The 20,440-nt window shown below is 36.7% G+C and overlaps 2 protein-coding genes across 3 annotated transcripts; one reads left to right on the forward strand and one right to left on the reverse strand.

The window, feature by feature from the left end:
* The first annotated feature begins 6,956 nt into the window (after positions 1-6,956).
* On the forward strand, positions 6,957-20,018 carry LOC142522288 (ubiquitin-like-specific protease 1D). Of its 2 annotated transcripts, none has more exons than XM_075625568.1 (14): positions 6,957-7,406; positions 7,987-8,041; positions 8,320-8,432; positions 8,530-8,801; positions 8,968-9,016; positions 9,668-9,735; positions 9,858-9,890; positions 9,995-10,090; positions 10,252-10,354; positions 10,878-10,972; positions 12,653-12,775; positions 18,895-19,009; positions 19,298-19,405; positions 19,540-20,014. In XM_075625568.1, exons 1-14 carry the CDS (start codon positions 7,062-7,064, stop codon positions 19,657-19,659), a joined length of 1,695 nt encoding a protein of 564 aa, XP_075481683.1. In that variant the 5' UTR covers positions 6,957-7,061; the 3' UTR covers positions 19,660-20,014. The 2 variants fall into 2 exon arrangements, with proteins under 2 accessions (XP_075481683.1, XP_075481684.1); XM_075625569.1 differs by lacking the exon at positions 6,957-7,406 and adding an exon at positions 7,424-7,623 and having other exon boundaries at positions 19,540-20,018.
* LOC142522289 (uncharacterized) lies at positions 16,273-18,883 on the reverse strand. Its single transcript, XM_075625570.1, has 2 exons — positions 16,679-18,883; positions 16,273-16,363 (listed from the first exon to the last, which is right to left on the reverse strand). The coding sequence occupies exon 1, from the start codon at positions 17,722-17,724 to the stop codon at positions 16,789-16,791; it is 936 nt and encodes a 311-aa protein (XP_075481685.1). The 5' UTR covers positions 17,725-18,883; the 3' UTR covers positions 16,273-16,363; positions 16,679-16,788.
* Positions 20,019-20,440: the final 422 nt, after the last annotated feature.

Below are 20,440 nucleotides of genomic sequence, written 5' to 3' on the forward strand. Positions count from 1 at the left end.
AGTTGATCGAAGAGAGTTTTCACCTACTGGAATCAATCCTACAATTTTTGTATTTACTCTTGAGTAGTATAATGAGATCATGAAATTGTTAGGTGGGTGCAAAGTGCAATCCCATACTGAACCAGTGGTTAACATGTCATGTATATCACATGTTGAAATAACCACGAATTGGATTATAGATAGTGGAACAAATGAACATATGACTGGAAAACCTATGCATATCTCTAGCTCTAAGTTTACAGCAACTCCCACTAAGTTTGTGAAACTGCCTAATGGCGGTTAGGCCCTTGTTTCCAACATAGGATCAGTATCATTCACTGATTCTATCACACTTGAAAATGTTTTATAAATTGCAGATTTCAAAGTCAATCTTTTCTCCATATCCAAATTCACTAAAGACCATAGTTGTTTTATTACATTCTTTCTTCATTTTTGTTTGTCTCAAGACCACAAGATTGGGAGAGGAATGGGGATTGGTAAGAAAATCAATGGGCTATATCACCTTGATACAAGAGTTTTTCTGAGTACAAGGTCTATCCCATATAACGAGTTTCATTTGATTAACAACTGCTGTAATACATCTGTTAGTAGTTCTATGGTGCCTGCTACCCATTCTTTGTGGCATCAACATTTAGGGCATATGTCATTATCTATAATGCAATTGCTTCATTTTTTCAATAAGAAAGTTAACCTTCAGAATTGCTCCATTTGTCCGAAGGCTAAACAAACTAGACTTCAGTTTCCTTTGCTGGATTTACTAAGTCAACTTGTCTATTTGAACTTGTGCATATGGATATATGAGGACCTTTTCATACACCCACGTACAATGGGGAGAAATATTTTTTAGCCATTGTAGATGTAAGGCCCTATAATTAATTATCCGGTAATATGGCATAATTAGAATAATTATTGAGTTGTAAATTAAAATAATTATTTATGCCAAATAAATTCAAGAAGTGTGTTAAAAATATGTATTTTAGAATATCGGAGAATTTAACGATATAAAATACATATAGAGTTTAAATAACACAAGAAAGCAAAATAAATACAGACCGGGATAAATGGACTTGAGTTACTATTTGAGTAACCAAATACACAATATATAAATATACATATACATACACATATATCTCATTGAAAAGAGAAAAGAAGTGAGAGAAGGAAGAAAAGGGAAAAAGAAAGAAGAAACCCAATTCCCGCAACCCTTGGAGCAGCTACGGGAAAGTTGCAATATCTCCTCCGTCCGATGTCGAAATCTCGATCGGTTTGAGGGGTTGTCTTCCTTACATCAGTACCTTTGTTTTGAGCCATAAAACTTGAATTTTGAGCAATGAGGCGAGCAGATCGAAGCAACATTTCGTGAGCCCTGTTTCTGTGCAGTATTTTGGTGAGTTCAGTTTTTGTGCTTCTGAAATTCGAAGTTTTGTGTATTGTGCGTTAAGAATCTCGACTTGTGGTTCAAATAGAACTTGTATCTATGTTTGTTATCTTTCTATAGCCGCTAGAATCATTGAATTTTGATAAGAAGCGGATTTGTTATGCTTTTTCTACCAAAATGTGTCAAAATGGAATTCTGTGTTGGAGCTGTGTACAACACCTAAAGTAATTCGGGTTTATGGCATTTAAGCGCTCGGATTCTGGACTTGTGATTCAAATAAGAGTTGTAGAGCTATGTGTTTTCTTCATAATGATATAAGATTCGTTAAATTCCATTAAGAATTGAGCAAGTTATGCTTGTTTTTCTGGAACTGCTCAATGTATGAGATTCTGTCCGCGGAATTCGGAAGTAGCAGTGTGTTCTTGAAAATTATGAGAATAATCTACTGAGATTCTTAATATGGTTTCAACTGGAGAAACTTAGATAATTGATTATCTTTCATTTTCAATTGGCGGATATTGATTTGAGTTAATTTTGAGAGAGATATGAATTTTATGCTCTTTTGTGCCAGATCGGACATTGGTGTGGAATGTAGTTTTCATGATCGGCTTATTGTGGTTTTGTTTAGGTCGAGAGTATTGAAGTGAAGTTAATATTAGATTGTCAAGTTGGTATAGGTATGTTACAGCTCGGTAACATACGGCGGTAAAACATAAATTATGTTTAATTGCCATTCTGTGTTACATTGATCGGTGTATGACTTGTTGGCTGTTGTAAATTGTTAAATGCCTTCGTTGCGATCTATGTTTATTATTGTGACATATTATTGGCATTTAGCATCGGGCATACTATTATGATATTCATGTTGAGCCCTATCGTTCTTGTTAGCCCATTGTTGATATCCGTTGTTATCTGGCACTATTGTTTATCTCGAGATCATTGTGTGGCTGATAGGCCTATACAGATGAGACCGTAGATGTGATTGAACAATCCCGTGGTTAGTGCAGTCTTTTGGGGTGAGCGCTGGGATTGTGTCATCTAGTTCGTTTTGTTGTGCCATCCTGTTATATCGTATCAGCTGTATGGAGGCCGAGTCAGGGGTGTTATTCAGCACAGCTTGGCATACCTCGCATACTTGACAGGGCGGTTTAGCTGCATGACAATGTAGCTCCCCTGTGTTGTTGCTCGAGCATTATTCCAGTTGTTATCGTACCGTTTGTTGGCTCCTGTTATCACGATTATTCGTTGAGCCTTTCATGCATTGCATATTACATTTTATTATATGATTATGCATGATTTATGTTATTGTTGTTATTGTTGAACTGTTTCATACCAGAATCCTAACCTCAGTTGTTTACTGAGGGGCTGCTGTGGTTGCTATTGGGCATCATGGTAGATCTCCCGAGTCGTTTTGCAGCATCAAGCCGAGGTTCCGCCAGTGGAGCTCGGGATTGAGGTTGGATTGCTTGGTTCTGTTCAGTGGAGTCTCCCAGTTAGTCTATATGTATGTCTTGAGTTTGTTTAAGTCTTGTATTGTATTTTATTTGCCGGGGAGATGCCCCGTGTATCTGTAGTGATATTTGGTTGTTCTTGTTATGTTCTGAGGCGACTCTGTGATTTTAATGATCTGGCGAGTATTTGGTAAGTTTTAAATTCTGTTTAGTCTTGGCCAGTGCGGCTATAGGTTGTTGACTTTGATTTTGTTTTAATGACTCTAGTTGGAGTATATTTTGATATAAAATGCTGCTTGAGTTTTCGGGATGTCCTACTTACGGGGAAGTCATGCCGAAATTTTTCTAGGCCCTGAGGTCCGTTTTAAAGTATTTTAAACCTTTTTTCGCTGCAGTTTTAAATTAGACCATTATTTTTTGATCATTAATTGTCGTTAGAGTAAATAGGCCTCACAGTAGATGACTTTTCTAAAGCTACATAGGTATATCTTATGCATTCCAAGTTGGATGTTTTGCATTTTCTTAAACAATTATGCACGTTTGTACAAACACAATTCTCTACAGTTATCAAGACTATTCGCATAGACAGTGCTCTTGACTTCTGTAAGACAGAATGCACTCAGTTGTTTAACTCCTTAGGCATCTTACATCAAAGTTCATGCCCTTATACTCCACAACAAAATGGGGTAGTTGAATGGAAGCATATGCATATTCTCAATGTAGCTAGAGCCCTGAGATTTCAATCATATATCTCATTAAAGTTTTGGGGAGATTGTGTCCTCAATCTTGTTATCTAATTAATCGTACAACAAGTCCATTGCCATTTGAGAATTTATTTCAGAAACCACTCTCTTTCACAGATCTTCGAACATTTTATTGTCTGTGTTATGCTACCATTTTGCATTCCAAGGACAAATTCTCTGCTAAAGCCAATAGTTGTGTCTTCTTGGGCTATTCCAGCACTCAGAAAGGTTATAAGTTGTTAGAATTTCAAACCAACAAATTTTTTGTATAAAGAGATGTGGTTTTCCATGAAGATTCATTTCTTTTTGTCTCAATTAACTCTTCTCAGCCTGTGTTTCCTGCAAGCTCTTCGACTTTCCATCATGATCTTGATTCTTTTCTTGGAGATGGACATGTTTCCAACTCTAATATTGATCATGATCAGCGTGACCCTCAACCCCCACATAGATCTCTCCGTGCTACTACGCCTCCAATCTAGACAAAATATTATTCTTGTCCAACTTTGTCTCAAATCAGTTCAGTCGATTATTTGTATTCATTCACAATGCTTCACTTATTCCAACTTTTCTGAAACTTATCAAGCCTTTTGATCTCCATCTCATCCAATAGGGAACCCAGATCACAAGGGAATTAGTTGAGTTGCCACCTGGTAAGAAAGCTATTGGATGCCGATGGGTGTATAAAATCAAAAATAATCCGGATGGAACTGTTGACAAGTTTAAAGCTTTGCTTGTGGCCAAATGTTATACCCAACAACAAGGAGTGGATTACCATAACACCTTTTCCCCAACTGCCAAGATTGTTACCATTCGGTGCATGTTGAGTGTGGCAGCTGTTATGCGATGACTTCTTTATCAAATGGATGTCATGAATGCTTTCCTTCAAGGTGACTTAGATGAGGAGTTATACATGAAACTTTCACAAGGATATTATGTCCAGGGGGAGCTGAAAAGTATGCAGATTGTTTAGGTCCTTGTATGGCTTTAAACAGGCTTCAAGACAATTGAATGCCAAGTTCACCAGTGTTATGAAGTAAGATGGTTTTGTTCAATCTCTCCATGATCATTCCTTGTTTTTTAAGAAAGACGCTGCTCACATAACTTTAATATTAATATATGTGGATGACATTATTGTCACAAGAAGTGATGAAGCTTCCATTCTTGCCTCGAAGAAATTTTTACACTCCCATATTTACCTTAAGGACCTTGGGCCATTGAGATACTTCCTTGGCATTGAAGTTGCTCGTTCCAAGTCTGGCATCTATCTCAGTCAACAGAAATATGTCTTAGAACTGTTATTGGATTCAAGGATGGCTGGAGCTAAACCTTTTGGTACCCCTATGGCCCAGCATCTTAAACTCGCTAGTGCTGATTTAGATTAGGTTGCACAACAAAGTTCTTCCCACACCATTGAGGACCCTCTACTGTCAACTCCTGATACTTACAGACGCTTGATTGGGCAGCTGATTTATCTAACGATTACAAAACCTGGTATTTATCACGCGGTTCAAAATCTAAGCCAGTTTATGCACGCTCCAAAGAAATCTCATTTGGATGCTACTTTGCGCGTTTTGCATTACTTGAAATTTGCTCCTGGTCTGGGTATTCTCCTCTCAACTGATTGTTCTTTTGTCCTCAAAGATTACTGTGATTCCGATTGGACGGCTTGCCCCATGACCTGTCGATCCCTCACTGGTTTTTGTATTAAGTTGTGGAACTCTTTAATCTCTTGGAAATCCAAGAAACAGAGCGTGATATTGCGATTATCTGCTGAAGCAGAGTATCGAGCCATGGCTGCAACTATGTGTGAAATTACTTGGTTTATTGGTCTCCTCCAAAACATGGGCATCACGTTACTTACTACACCGATCTTATACTGTGATTACAAAGTGGCGTTGCACATTGCTCCCAATCTTTTCTATCATGAACGTACGAAATATATCGAGATTGATTGTCATTTGATTCGAGAAAAGATTAAAAATGTGATCATTACAACTGTTCATGTTACTACTTCTGCTCAACTAGCAGACATCTTTACCAAGAGTCTAGGTCGTGATCAACATGCATTTTTGTTATCCAAGATTGGTGTCTTGAATCTACATTAATCTTGAGGGAAAGTGTTGGTGATATACATGTTAAGTGGAACACGCTTTTACCACCTCACCTGCTTAGTCTAAGAAGCAACTATATAAGTCATTTTTTCTGTCATTTTATTCAGTTAGTTGAGCACAACTACAATTTGTACATCTTTTCGACATGAGATATTTTTTTCTTTCTAGTGAAGATTAATCAACACAATAGCTTCTTCTTATTGCTTAACAGAATTATTGATTGTTGTAGAGAAAATTTTCAATCAAAACAATCGGTTTGGGTTCGCGGTACTTAACCTTTTTTTTAAAAAAAAAAACTTAGGTTTCCTCATTTTGCGACTAAAAAAAATATATCAAGAAAAAATAGACTTATGAAAATAATCAAGTCTAATTTTCACACAAAATTAGACAAGAAAAATCCATATTTGAAATTACTTAAAATAACTAGAAACAATTAACAAATATTTTTCCCATAAAAGTATGTAAATCGAGACATCGAACACACTAATTAGAAACATATATATACTTCTCCGGCCTCGTTTCATTTGAATCTCCATTTAAACTGCATTTAGCTTTGTGAGTTTCTATTTGATAAGTACTTCAATTCGGTTGTATTTAATGGGAGAGATATGTGACATTTGTATCTATATTTAATGGGCTTGCAAAGTCACTTGCAATAAAAAAATAGTAAATAGAGTTTTTTTTTGTCATTCAATACCAAGTCTATAATTTTTTAGAAAAAAATTCGAGTTCTCAGGTACCCGATCAGGTAGTATGGGTAGACATTTTCTACCCGAACCCGATGAATTACCCGATTTATCCGACAAATACACCCGATCGGATTCGAGTTCAAGTTCGAGTTCAAATTTAGGTAGGTAACCCAATTCGATTGCCCCCAGTTGTTAGGATAGTGGGAAAAGGCTTAAGGATTTATATTTATAATAAAAGATTTGAAAATTAAAATTTAATAGTATCTTGTGTGCCAAACCTACTCCTAATTTTACTTTCATTTCAATTGCATTTAATGGCACCCTTCCATCGTCAATTTATTACCAATTTAATATTTTCTGAAATTAATTTGAACATATTAGATACTTCTAATAGTAAATTTCACAGATAATCATAATAATAGGTAAAAAAACGTGTGTCGGGATGGAGAGGTTGTAGTTTCAATTTTTTTTAATCAAATTAAATTTTTAAAAAATCAGTGAATTTTATAATTTAGAAAAATAATTAATTTGATTATTTTTTAAAATAAATGTTTTTGTTTTTAAATTAAAAAGAGTAAAGAATAGGGAGTAGCCATCATTAGCATTGCGCAAAAGCATTTCCAAAATTGAAGTACTCTGACGACCCAAAATTGACCGGTGACTACCTTTTCTCCGGCGCCACAGTAAGCATGGGGGAAGTGGGCGGAGGGAGGAAGCGGAAAGCTCCACTAGTGCTCGATTGGAACAAGCTAATGCCCCCCGAAAACGGCATCGATGACGAGCCTCCGCCTCTGAAGGTGATCCCCGCAGCGGAGACACCGAAGCCGTGGTCCTTGGAGATATGCGACGAGGAGGAGACTTCATCTAGGGACTTTGAAGTGAGGCACATGTCTAATAAGGAACTGAGTGATTCAATTATGAGGATGATGGCATTCGCTTCAGGTCCGGCCAAAAAATTGCCCGACGGTGGCGAAAAGTTGCGATCTCGATTGATGATTCACGAAGCGGAGTTCAAGAGGAGAAAGCTTCAGAAGGTTGGATTATTTATTTATTTTTTAATCTGTGATGTTTTTTGCCTTTGGATTTATTTTATTTCCCTAAATTTGCTATAAAGGATGCCTCATTGTTTGCAATTGTGGTGTATGAGTGCTTTCACTCGAGCATTTTAGCTGCTGATGAGTGATGCGTTGGTGTGATTTTTGGCTAAGTCAAATATGCTTTTGTGAACATTACAAACAAAGAACCATAAAGGTAATGGAGTTTTGAACTTAATTTTACGATTTATGTTTGTGTATGTTAGGGACATCTTGATTTTGAGTGTTTTTAACGAGTAATAGTTGGTTGTATGTGATTTTATGGATTAAGAGGTAATATTTGTTACAATTTTCACACAACTTGGGTTGCCAATGATAGTTTTCTAAATGTTAAATGTTATTGCCATGCTTTAATAGAAGCAACTTGGCTTTAGCCAGACTTTATAGTAGGTAGGTCAGTTATGATTTGTTATATAAAACTTTGAATTCTCAAAGGCTTCTGGCTATTCTTTCTATTTACTATCTTGGTTTACTTTTTGGGAGGGCATTTGTCTTAGTTTGGGATGACATTTTCCTACAGGATGATGAAAAGTGCAAGAAGGACACTCCATCGTGTGATGAATTGACTTGTATTGGTAAGGTTGTCTGCTTTATAATTTCTCAGATTTTTAACTTTTATGAAAATGATTCAATATACAAGTAAAGTCTCAAAACTTTCTATCAATTTGGATCTTTTGTGTTGCTCAAAAGTAATTCCAATCCAGACAGTTTGAAGCTCTTCCATAATGGAAGTGTAAAACTTATAAAAACGATTATCACTGGCGGGGCACTATTACAACTTTCTTTGAAGCTACACATTTCTTATACTGATCTGTTCTTGATGATGTATTTGAAAATTAAATGAATTTTGTAGGTGCCAAGGATAGCACGTTGCCTGGAACTTCCTCATCAACACCAGCTTCCTCATCAACACCAGCTTCAAAATCCTCATTTGCAAAATGCTTTTTCGGAAAAATGGATGATAAAGTATCAGTTTTTTGTTATGTTATTTGCATAGTTCTCCACTTCTCCTGAATGATTTTGCTTAAAATTCATGGCGCTTTATCTGTTTTTGACAAGACAGATTAGCATTGGGGAAACCGAGTCCTTTAAAGAAGAAATAGCCACTTTAAAACACTGTGATAACAAGAATGCCATTGCAAATGGACAATCTCAGTTCTGGAATGCTGAGAGAATGGATTTTCCTTCAAGAAAAAAACCTTTTAAATCTCCAGGCTATCTTTCGGTAAATATTGATAAACCAACCCAATCAAATGGTAAGCAACTGGGAAGGCACTCTTCTAGACCTTCACCTCATAATTCTGACGGAAGTATACCCTGCAGTTTTGCGAAAAAGTAAGTGTATTTTGTGATTTTATCTTTGTTTTCTTTCATTTCGCCGTAAAGATTTTTACTGTCTTCTGACCATGTTAAATGACCATTTGTAATGTTTTCTTCCTATTAAACAACTTATTTATATGGCATGGTGGATGTGTTTAACCTTGTCGTTCATTATTCTTAGGAAAGTTGCTCCTTGTTTTCGCCCTTCAAATGTGTCCAAGCGCAACAATGTAAGCTATCCGAGCTTGAATTAGAATTTCTTCTTATGTCATGCTGCAATTGCTGTTGTATGGTGCTCCATTTCCCTTCGTGATTCTGGGAAATCTTGAGCCTATAAGACGCATTATTAAATTATCATTCTTCTGTTGTATTGATGAATTTGAAATCATATGCATCAAGTAGGAATTTGTAAAGGTTCCCAGATAACTAAAAGTTTGTACTGCACTGCTGAAATCTACTTATGATGGAAGAAGTTTACACATCCATATCGTTTGGTAAAGAAAATAATAAATATTGCCAATCCTTGTATTAGTTTTTCTGAAATCCAATCTATTTAGTTCATTAGTGGCATATTTCTATGTGCAGTTACATAATTTGTTCTTTTCTCATCATTTTAAGCTCTGCAATTAGTCCACTAACCTTAACGAAGCGAGTCCGTTGGCCTTATCTGGACAATTCTCTGGCTTGCCTTCTAAAGTTATATATATCCTTTGAATTCTTGAGACTATATTAAATGTATTTAGCATTTCGAAGAATTTTGAGGTTCTACCCTCTGTTTGTTTACTGCTAGAATGTATACATATATTGTTGTTTATAAAGTTGGTGTATTTTTTGAACCTGTCTACAATTTAATATGCAACAATTGGACATTAATTTTACAGCAAAAAGCTGTTGTCCTAGTGGATGAGGAAGAACTCGAGACCGACGTAACAGACCAAGCGGATCAAAGGTAATCCTCCAGCCTTTTAATTTGCACCTTCATTTTGTGTCTGTCTGTTTCTGCATCAACTAGGCCATCTTTGAGTGTTTATAATCAGTATATATTTAATTCCTGTATTTTATTTATTTCAGCATCGGAGATACCAAGATTTACTATCCTTCAAGGTATGGCATGTGCTGCAGCTTCATATCTCAGAGATACTTGGATTTCCTGACTCGAACAATAAATTATATATATGTATTCTAAATTATTATTTTTCTGAAAATAGGGATGATCCTGAAGCAATTGAAATTTGCTACTCGGACATGCAATGCTTGACTCCCGAATCTTATTTGTCGTCAACGATCATGAACTTCTACATCAGGTAAGTCGATACAAGATCAAGATTCCCCACATGAGCTAGTGAATTTCTGTCTCATTTTTTGATGAAGGATGATCGAGAACTTTTGCGCCCTTATATCATCATAGGGTCGCCTTCATGCTGACACTATGTGATTATTTACTCACTGCTCTCCTTTGGGTTAGGTATCTGCAGAAGCCAACATCTTCAAAAGCTTCAGAAAGATGTGACTATCATTTTTTTAATACTTACTTCTATGAGAAGTTGAAACGGGATGTCCTGTCCAAGGTAATGATTTCTTTCTCTTCTTTAACTGTTACATCCAAGACTTTTCGAGATTGGTTGTATTTGATTTTTGCAATTTCCACAGGAACTTCAATCAATGTATTGATGTATACAACATGAGGAAAACTGGCATTATTTGCATAACATCAAACAAGAGGATGTTTGATCTTCCCTCTTCTGTGCGTATTACATAGGGCAGAGGGAAATCTTTTAGATTCACTTGATTGTAACCGAATTCTGGAAGTGAAAACATTTAGTTTTAAGAATCAGTTCAGAGAATATTATTAAGTTTTGTTAAAAAACTATGTAGCACGCTGTCTGTGAGAAACTATTGTTCTTCCATATTGTTTTTTAATTCCCAAGGACTCTTGTGCTACTGAAAATTCGAAACTATCGGCATAATTTATTGATATTATAAGTTTATTTGTGATAGAAGTACTTGGTGGTGTATCTTTTAAAACTTCACATGAAATGCTATATTTTCCCATGAGTTGTTTCATTCAGATTTATGTTTATATTGATGCAGGCTGACAAGGAAACTTCATTTGTAAAGTTCAGACGGTGGTGGAAAGGTGTAAATATATTTGAAAAAGCATACATATTTCTACCTATTCATGAATCGTAAGTAGCGTATGATTGATTGTAAACTTTTGAGAGCTAGAAATTTTAGCCTCTCTTCAGAATTAGCATTTCTTTTGGTATTATTATGAACATTGAGGTATTTGTGAAATCCCAAGTTTTTTGCTCCCTTGTGATGTCTTTTAAAGTTCTATATTCATCTAAACAAAGAAAATCGTGATTTAATAACAATGGATGCCATATCCTTTGAATTTGAAATAGTTTTATCACTTTGATGGTGAAGATCAGTTTAATGATCCAGAATCTTAAATTCCGTAAATTTGCTATTTTCAAATTTATTGCCTTCTATACACCCTTCATATATAAAAGGTCTTCTTATATGAAGCTTGCATATGGAAATAGGTGTGGTGAGATTTCAATGTAGGACCTCCACCTGGTCCGACTATGGCATAGTTATTAAAAGCGTGCGCCTGGCTGCGCCTAGGCGACAGGCCCAGCCGGGCGCACCCATTGTGCTGGGTAATTACCTAGGCGCTGCACTTGAAACAAGTGTGCTTAAAGCGTGCGCCTCTGCCTGGGTGCGAGGCTCCTAGAGGTGCAGAAGCGTGCACTTTAAAGAAGTGAGCTAATATTTTGTAGGTAAATAAAAATAACTTGAACTCAACCAATTTTGAAGGCCAATTAGCAAAGTCTGTGGCTATTTAATGATAAAAAAACCCTATTATCACTCATTTATGCATGATTTTTTTAACAGAAAGTTCATAAGTCCTCTATTCAAACTTTTACTGTAATCTTCCTCCTATGATGATATAATTGAGGAGGATGATGATAAATTTGATGATTTATATGATAATGTAATTTTTATGCACACTTTTAAACTAATTTCTTCTATGCTCATGACTAATCATTGTTTTGGATGACGACGACGACGATATAATTGAGGAGGATGAAGAAGAATTTGATGATTTAGATATTTGAAGTTTTTTTTCTTAATATACTATGAATTGATGATTTACTAGTGAATTTTAGATGATTAATTTTTTTTTCTGGTTATGATTTATGTTATATTATCTATTAATGAATTTTTATTTATAATGTTTACTATCTTTTTGAAAATATTTAATTTACGTAATATTATAGTATAAATGATTTTATGTATATTGAAATTTAAAATCTATGTCAAATGCGCTTTACTTACTTCGTTAAAGCGTGCGCTTTACTTCGATAAAGCGTGCGCTTTGTCTTGCGTCTCAGGCTCCAAGGTACCTTAGCGTGTTAGTGCGTCTTGTGTACTAAATAACTATGAACTATGGTATGGTATCGAATGATTACGGCATCTAAGAACTCAAGCTAGTAGAGATGTGAGATATTTCCTGCCCTGAATGATGAAGAACCGTCTTATTGAAATAGAAATCGGTTATCATGTTGCCATTATTTTATTTGGAGAACTTGTATTACTACCCTATGAAAGCTGGAAACTTTATCTGTGTTATTCATCCTTTTTTCTGTTATTACTCTGATTCATTCTCAAAACATCTGTATTCTAGTGGGTGCATGTTATGATTGCTTATTGCTTCTATTTCTGTTGAATTTCATTTTTATGTACCTTGAGTGCATGCATGTTCTTGTCTGCTAAAACTTACTGCATTCTTTTCTGGCCTCAATCTAAATATTTTTGTTGCTCTCTTACTCTGCTTAATTTGCTTCATCTTTCTTTTGCAGTCTTCATTGGAGCTTGATTATTATTTGCATACCAGATAAAGAAGATGAATCAGGACCAATCATACTTCATTTGGATTCTTTAGGAATGCATGCCAGCAGTAACATTTTTGAGGATGTGAAGAGGTCAGTGGAACTTAATCATATGGGACCGACTAATTAACAGTATTTACTAGCCAAATGCTCTCACATGTTTCGTAGCCTTTAGCTGCTAACTAATGCTATTGGATGTTACCTATATGATATCAGCAATATAAGTAAGAGTACATCAAGGAGAGTGGCAGAATTTATCTTTAGTGGATGATAATTTTCTTTTGTAGTGTGCAGTATGAAAATATGTATTATCATGAATTTACTGCTTGGAACAGACCTATATGATTTGTTGGCTCTGTAAATGAAAGTGGCTTGCTCTTGGTGAAAAATAAGTAATCCCTCTCCTATGCTTATAAAACTTGAAAGAGACAATTTGAGGGAATAATATTTTTCTCCTATTGAGATTGCCTTTATAGTAATTTACAGCATAATTACAGCCCAATATCAGGGATATAATAACTAATTTAGAGGGAAAGAATATTAGCCTAAAATAAAGCTACCTAAAATATCCTATTTACCATATTTACTTGATTTACAGCTCAAAACTCCCCTAAATTATCCCTATTCTTGACACTCCCCCTCAAGCTGGTTTAAAGATGTCTTCCATACCCAGCTTGCTCGCTAACCATTCGAACTGTTTCTTGTATAGTCCCTTTGTAAGTAGATCAGCTACTTGTTCCTTAGTATGGACATAGTCCACACAAATCACACTATTATCTATTTTTTCTTTGATGAAGTGCTTGTCGACTTCTACATGCTTTATGCGATCATGAAGTACTGGATTATGTGCAATTGAAATTGCTGCTCTGTTGTCGCAGTGCATCTTCATTGGCACCGACTCTGACGTCTTCAACGCTAATAATAATTTCTTAATCCACAAAACCTCACAGATTCCCTGTGCTAAGGCTCTGAACTCAGCCTCTGCGCTGCTTCGAGCTACCACGTTCTGTTTCTTGCTACGCCAGGTGACTAAATTGCCGCCCACAAATGAGCAATATCCCGAAGTAGACCTCCTATCGGTTAGACTTCCTGCCCAGTCTGCATCAGTATAGGCTTCAACTTGCAGATGTCCTCGACGTTTAAACAGGAGACCTTTACCTGGTGTTTCCTTCAGGTACCTTAGGATCCTATACATTGCTTCAAAATGTTCTGTCCCAGGCGAGTGCATGAATTGGCTGACTACACTCACCGCAGCGCTCCCTTTCCTTTACAGATTCTGTCCCTGCTGGTTGCAGTTTGACGTTTTTCTCCATAGGCGTCTCAGCAGGCTTACATCCTAGCATACCTGTTTCAGTCAACAAATCAAGGACATATTTGCGTTGATTGACAAATATACCTTCCTTGGATCTTGCAAACTCCATTCCAAGAAAGTATTTCAACAGTCCCAAGTCCTTGATTTCGAATTCTTTTGCGAGCCTCCCTTTAAGCTCTCCAAGTTCCTCGTAGTCACTCCCTGTTAAGATGATATCATCAACATATACAATTAACACAGCAGTTTTACCTTCCTTTGAGTGTTTGTAAAACATGGTATGATCAGCTTGACTTTGAACATAACCAAGTCGCTTCACAGCCTTGCCAAAACGTTCAAACCATGCCCTCGGAGACTGCTTAAGACCATACAGGGACTTCTTCAGTCTACATACCTTGCCAAGTCCAAACTTTGGTTCAAAACCCAGTGGGAGTCTCATAAACACCTCTTCATCTAGATCTCCATTTAGGAAGGCATTTTTAACATCCAACTGATACAAGGGCCAATTGAGATTAACCGCAAGTGACAGTAGTACTCGAATTGAGTTAATTTTTGCAACAGGAGCAAATGTTTCCTGGTAATCTATTCCGTATGTCTGCGTAAAGCCTTTTGCTACAAGCCTCGCCTTATATCTCTCTACACTACCATCCGCCTTGCTCTTTATTGTGAAAACCCATTTGCATGCTACTATCTTTTGATCTTTAGGTGCTTCAACAATTTCCCAAGTACCATTCTTCTTTAAGGCCTTCATTTCTTCGAACAGTGCTAATCTCCAATCCTGGTCCTCTAGTGCTTCCCGAATGTTTCTAGGCACAACATGTTTTGAGATATTAGTAGTAAATGCCTTGTGTGTTTCGGATAACTGATCACATGTTATATATCTGGCAATGGGGTATTTGGTGCAGGTTCGAGTACCTTTTCGAAAGGCAATGGGAAGGTTCAGATAATTTTCTTGTGGGACAATTGGGGTTGGACTCTCGAGACTAACATTGGAAGGCTCAGGAATAATAGATAAAGTAATGTTTTTCTGTGAGTGAGGGGAAAAGAAGTACCTGGAGTATCCATAGTTCCTTTGCCCGGGGCTTCCAATGAAGCTTGTGCTGGAATGATTAATCCATCTCCGCTTCTTTTGAGGACATTTCTCCTAGAATAAACCACAGGTTCAAGGATATTTCGGTTCTTCTTCATTCGTAGTATTTCCTTTTCCGACATACCAATTTCACGGTCGACAATTGTGGATTTAGACTCCCCATTTTTTTCATTTTGAAAATCAAGAGGTTGGTCAATAACCAAATTTGGAAGAGGTTCGGATATTTCCCAAAAATTTGGTTCCCTTATATTATTTTCCCCCTGAATTAAATTTTTGGTAAAATATGGTTTTGTTACCATGAAGGTGGCATCCATTGTTATAAGAAACCGTTTCGTGAGGGGATTAAAAAATTTGTAGTTTGCGATTTGTAGCATATCCCAAAAAAATACATTTTTCTGCCCTAGGATCCAATTTCGACCGGGATCTCTTAGGTATGTGTACATATGCGGTGCAGCCAAATGTTTTCAGTGGTAAATCCGAATTGATTCGAGATTCCGGAAAAAAAATTTTCAAACAGCCCAGCGGAGTGATGTATTTAACTCGTGTAGGCATCCTATTAATTAAATATGTTGCGGTTAAAATTGCATCTCCCCACAAGTATTTTGGAGCATTCATGTAAAACATTATGGCCCTAGCAACTTCAAGTAAGTGCTTATTTTTCCTTTCCGATACCCCATTTTGTTCTGGACTGTCAGGACAGGTTGATTGATGTAATATGCCCTTTTCCTTCAAAAAAGTCTCTACATATTGATTGAAATACTATGTTCCATTATCGGTTCTTAAAATGCTTATTTTTGTTTGAAACTGGTTTTCTATCAAATTATAAAAATCTTTGAAAATTTTTCCAACTTCAGTTTTTTCGCTCATTAAAAATACCCAACACAGTCTAGTATGGTCATCTGTAAAAGTTACAAACCATTTTTTTCCAGATGATGTAGTTACCTTTGAGGGTCCCGCCACATCACTGTGAAATAAGTAAAAAGGTTTCGATTCAAGATAAGGTTTAGAAACATATGTTCTACGTTGACTTTTTGCAAGAACACAACATTCACATTGAAAATCTAAGGGATTCATCTTTTTAAACAAATCAGGAAACAAATGTTTCATATATGAAAAACTGGGGTGGCCTAAACGGCAATGCCAGACCATTATTTGATCACAACAGAAAGGGAACTAATAATACAAGCCCTTGAACAATTTTATTACCAGGTAAAATATCTTCAAAATAGTAAAGACCATTAACCATTCTAGCACTGCCAATCGTCTTCCCCGAGCTCCGGCTCTGAAAAATACAATGAGAGTCACAAAAAACCACACAACAGTTAGAGTCTTTGGATAATTTGCTAACTGACAAAAGATTGCAAGTGAGTTTTGGTACATAGAGAACATACTTAAGGTCTATTTTTTCAGAAATTTGGACCAAGCCTTTTCCGGCAATAGGTGAAAAACTTCCATCTGCAATGCTAACTTTTTTCAGAACACGGTGAGTATAGTCTTAACAAGTTCAAGGAGTTGGTCATATGATCAGATGCTCCAGAATCAATTATCCATGGAGTAGAAATTCCGAAACCACAAGAAAAAGCATTTATTTCGTTACTTGTATGTGCCACGGAGACATTAGGAGCGCTGGACGATGGATTAGATTTTATCAGTGCTAGAAACTGCTCCAGTTGCTCTTTGGTGATGGTGCTGGCAGTAGTCTCGGCCTCATTTGCAGTGGGAAAGGCACGGCCAGTTTTCTCCCCTGTCCTGCCCTTGAAGTTGGTGAGTTTGCCATGAATCTTCCAGCAGGTTTCTCGGGTGTGACGCGGCCTGTTGCAATACACACCATACACTTGGTTTCTCCTCTAGTTTACGTAGGTTGGTAGCACCTCTGCGCATGTTTAGGCTTGTAGAAGCAAGAGCAGAACCTTCAACGGTAGCAGCGGGTCCCTTCTTGCCGAGCATAACATTCCTCCGGCTCTCCTCCCTCCTAACTTCAGAGAAGACTTCGCCGAGGGATGGCAGCGGCCTCCTACCGATAATTCTCCCCCTCACCTCGTCGAACTCAACATTGAGGCCAGCCAAGTACTTGAAGATACGATCATCTTCCACTGTTTTCTTGTGGTGCTGTCTATCTTCAGCATTCTTCCACTCATAGGCATCAAAGAGATCAAGGTCCTGCCAGATTCTCTTCAAGAGGTTGAAGTACTTGGTGACTGTTTCTTCTCCTTGCCGTAATTCACCAAGTTTGAGAGTCAACTCAAAAATTTGGGACTGATTCCCTAAATCAGAATACATCTGATTTATATTGTCCCATAACTCATATGCCGTAGGAAAACACATATAATTTGCGCCAATCTCCTCTTCCATGGAGTTTACCAGCCACGTCATAACCATGGAATTTTCGGCATCCCATGTAGCATACATTGAGTCATCTTCTGGCAGAGCTTTCTTGTCGCCCGTTAAATACCCCATCTTTCCTCGGCTTCGGATATACATTCTCACCGACTGAGACCATCTCAAGAAGTTGTCACCGTTCAGCTTGATGATGGTTATTTGAACAGGGTGTGAATCAGAGGCTGTCTTTGGCCGATCTCTAGTCACTGTGGGTTGTGAGGAAGACCGAGGAATGGTGGTTGATTCACTAGAATGTTCTGACATGGTTCTGGCTTAGGGTAATGGCACAAAGATTTCTGGGCAGAAAAGGGAAATGCTCTGATACCAACTTGAAAGAGACAATTTGAGGGAATAATATTTTTCTCCTATTGAGATTGCCTTTATAGTAATTTACAGCATAATTACAGCCCAATATCAGGGATAGAATAACTAATTTAGAGGGAAAGAATATTAGCCTAAAATAAAGCACCTAAAATATCCTATTTACCATATTTACTTGATTTACAGCTCAAAACTCCCCTAAATTATCCCTATTCTCGACGATAAATTTATACAATGAAAAGATATTTGAATTTTGTTGGGTTATGTTGCAGTTCAAAACATGATCTCTGATCAAAACGCTTTTATAATTGGATATGGGTATGAAGAGAATGTACTATCCCACACACAAAATAGGCGGATTCCTTATGGTTGGTGATGTTAAAAGATTAAGTTAATCGCAATTGAATTTATTTGCGACTTTGTACCTTATGCTTCATTTGGTGTGAAAAAATAGATATTAGTTGATTCTTATTTTTGTTTCGTCTAACTGGCTCAACGACTTTTTGTAGGAGAATATTTTTCATATTTTCTACAATCAAGTCAAGCCTGCTAAAGCATCAGGCACAACTAATTACGGTTTATATGATATTTAGCTATCACCATAACCCTCTATTTTCAGATAAAGACAGGGATGATGTGCCACTTATCTGTGAATTTGCTGTCATGATGTTCTTGTTGTTTAGGGGCTAGTCAATGAAGGTTTGTGTGTAGTTGTTAAGAGTTTGGGTTAAGGGGTAGTGGGCTGGGTCCAAATAGGGCATTTATAGAAATAGCATATAAAAAAGATGGGGATTAGTTATTTTGGAGGAAAAGGTAGTTTCTGTTTCGAATTAACGTTGCTGGCAGTTGCTAGGTAGAGGGAAGATTATTCTGTGAGGAATATTTTCTGCTCTATGTGGCCACACTCTTTGTGAGGATTGGCCATTATCTTTATGTAATTTTTCTAGTTTAGTTAATTAAATTACAGTTTCTTGTATAATCTGTTTTGAGTTTGTATCAGTAGCGTATTGTTTCTCTTGGCCACATAGCAGATTTGCTGTCCTTGTTTTAACAATAATATTGTTATACCCATTATCTTGCTACTGACTTGTGCATATGTACATTGGTCTGCAGCTTCCTAATTGGAGAGTGGAAATTTTTTAGTCAAGAAAGAATGCCTCCTGAAATTCCCATAGCAGATAAAATCTGGAAAAAGTTATCTCGAAAAATCGTTGAGAAAGTAATTGAGGTAATTTTCAGCCTTAAATATATCTTTGCCGCCATTTGGTCGTTTATTACTTTCAAATTCATTCGAGGAAAATGGCATCATTTATCTTCCTTGAGAAGCGTTAAACTGGAACATTTCTCAAGTATTCTTCTGCTTGATAGGAAAAGGGCGGGTTTCCTAAAGCTGCTTAAAGAGTTCTATATGCGGCCACCTTTTAGCCATATCTTTCGTCATCTTTCCATGACACTAATATTCAAATGTTCAAGAAAATTAGTCTCTTATTTCTCGCTTTAATTTTCTCAATGCAAGGTACCACAACAAAGAAATGAATATGACTGCGGCGTATTTGTTCTTTTCTTTATGGAACGCTTCCTAGATAAGGCCCCTGACAGGCTAAAGAAGGAGGACTTGACAATGGTACTTTTGTCACTCTCCTACTTTTTTGTACGATGAATTTCTGTATTTACTCTTCTTTTACTTTATTCTGAATAAACTTTCTATCATTTTTTCTGCACTCAATGTTTTCCTCGGATATTGTTATTTTCAATCAGTTTGGCAGGCAGTGGTTCATACCACAGGAAGCCTCCAGTTTGAGAAATAAAATATTGGATCTACTCAAACAAGAGTTCAAGCACGCTTTTGAAGGAGCCAAATGCAAATCAGACCCCTAGCCGCTGCTGTAAATGGCATAACAATCGAAAAATTGCTGGGAAACTAGCTTGGACATAACTACTCGACTGATAACATATCTGTACAGGATGGAAGATAACAAAATCCCGGTAAGTACTAAAGTTAGATACTCGGTAGAATCATCTATAGTTGTAATGGTATTCGTAGAGAGACGTATGCCTGTGTACATTTTAGGGAGTCATTGAACATATAGAGTAGTTACGGGAATCGGGACAAAATTAATGTGCTCGAGACTTTCTGATGTTGCTAACTATTCTGTACACACATATGTATTGTTTGATGGAATTGCATCATCTTCTCATCATAATAATGCATCCATTTTTGTTGATTCCTCCTGGTGTCCCGGTTGGTGTTGTATATGTTAGCCCGTCGCTTTCAGGCTATCTCCAGTGCTTGATATATACGTGGTTTCCTACTAAGAGGGAGTACCCATTCATCTAGACAACGGTTGATTCATAGAGTTTATGTACGAACATTTTTTTACGAATTATCGCACCAAGTTCAAAAAACATGTTTCAGGAGGTATTTCATGCTTGCTCCTTGTTGAGGGGCACGACAGGAGAGTGAAGAGAATAAAAAAAAATCTCAAATTATGTTTTCAATATTTGTTAAATATACACAACTAACATTTGGATCGACCGTATAATTATATCGATTCATCTACCTTTCGTCGTTACACCATACTTTTTAGTCCATCTATTCTGACTTTCTGAGTGTGGTATTTATGATGAGTCTTTTAGTGTTCATAAACAAAATATATGA

The sequence above is a fragment of the Primulina tabacum genome, chromosome 13 (genome assembly GCF_025594145.1).
Source record: "Primulina tabacum isolate GXHZ01 chromosome 13, ASM2559414v2, whole genome shotgun sequence".
In the NCBI taxonomy this organism is placed as follows: Eukaryota; Viridiplantae; Streptophyta; class Magnoliopsida; order Lamiales; family Gesneriaceae; genus Primulina; species Primulina tabacum.

Coding starts and splice junctions, on each gene's coding strand:
- LOC142522289 (XM_075625570.1), bottom strand. CDS start 17,724: ATGTCAGAACATTCTAGTGAATCAACCACCATTCCTCGGTCTTCCTCA.
- LOC142522288 (XM_075625568.1), top strand. CDS start 7,062: ATGGGGGAAGTGGGCGGAGGGAGGAAGCGGAAAGCTCCACTAGTGCTC. Junction 8,042..8,319: donor TGATGAATTGACTTGTATTG/GTAAGGTTGTCT, acceptor TGAATTTTGTAG/GTGCCAAGGATAGCACGTTG. Junction 9,736..9,857: donor ACAGACCAAGCGGATCAAAG/GTAATCCTCCAG, acceptor TATTTATTTCAG/CATCGGAGATACCAAGATTT.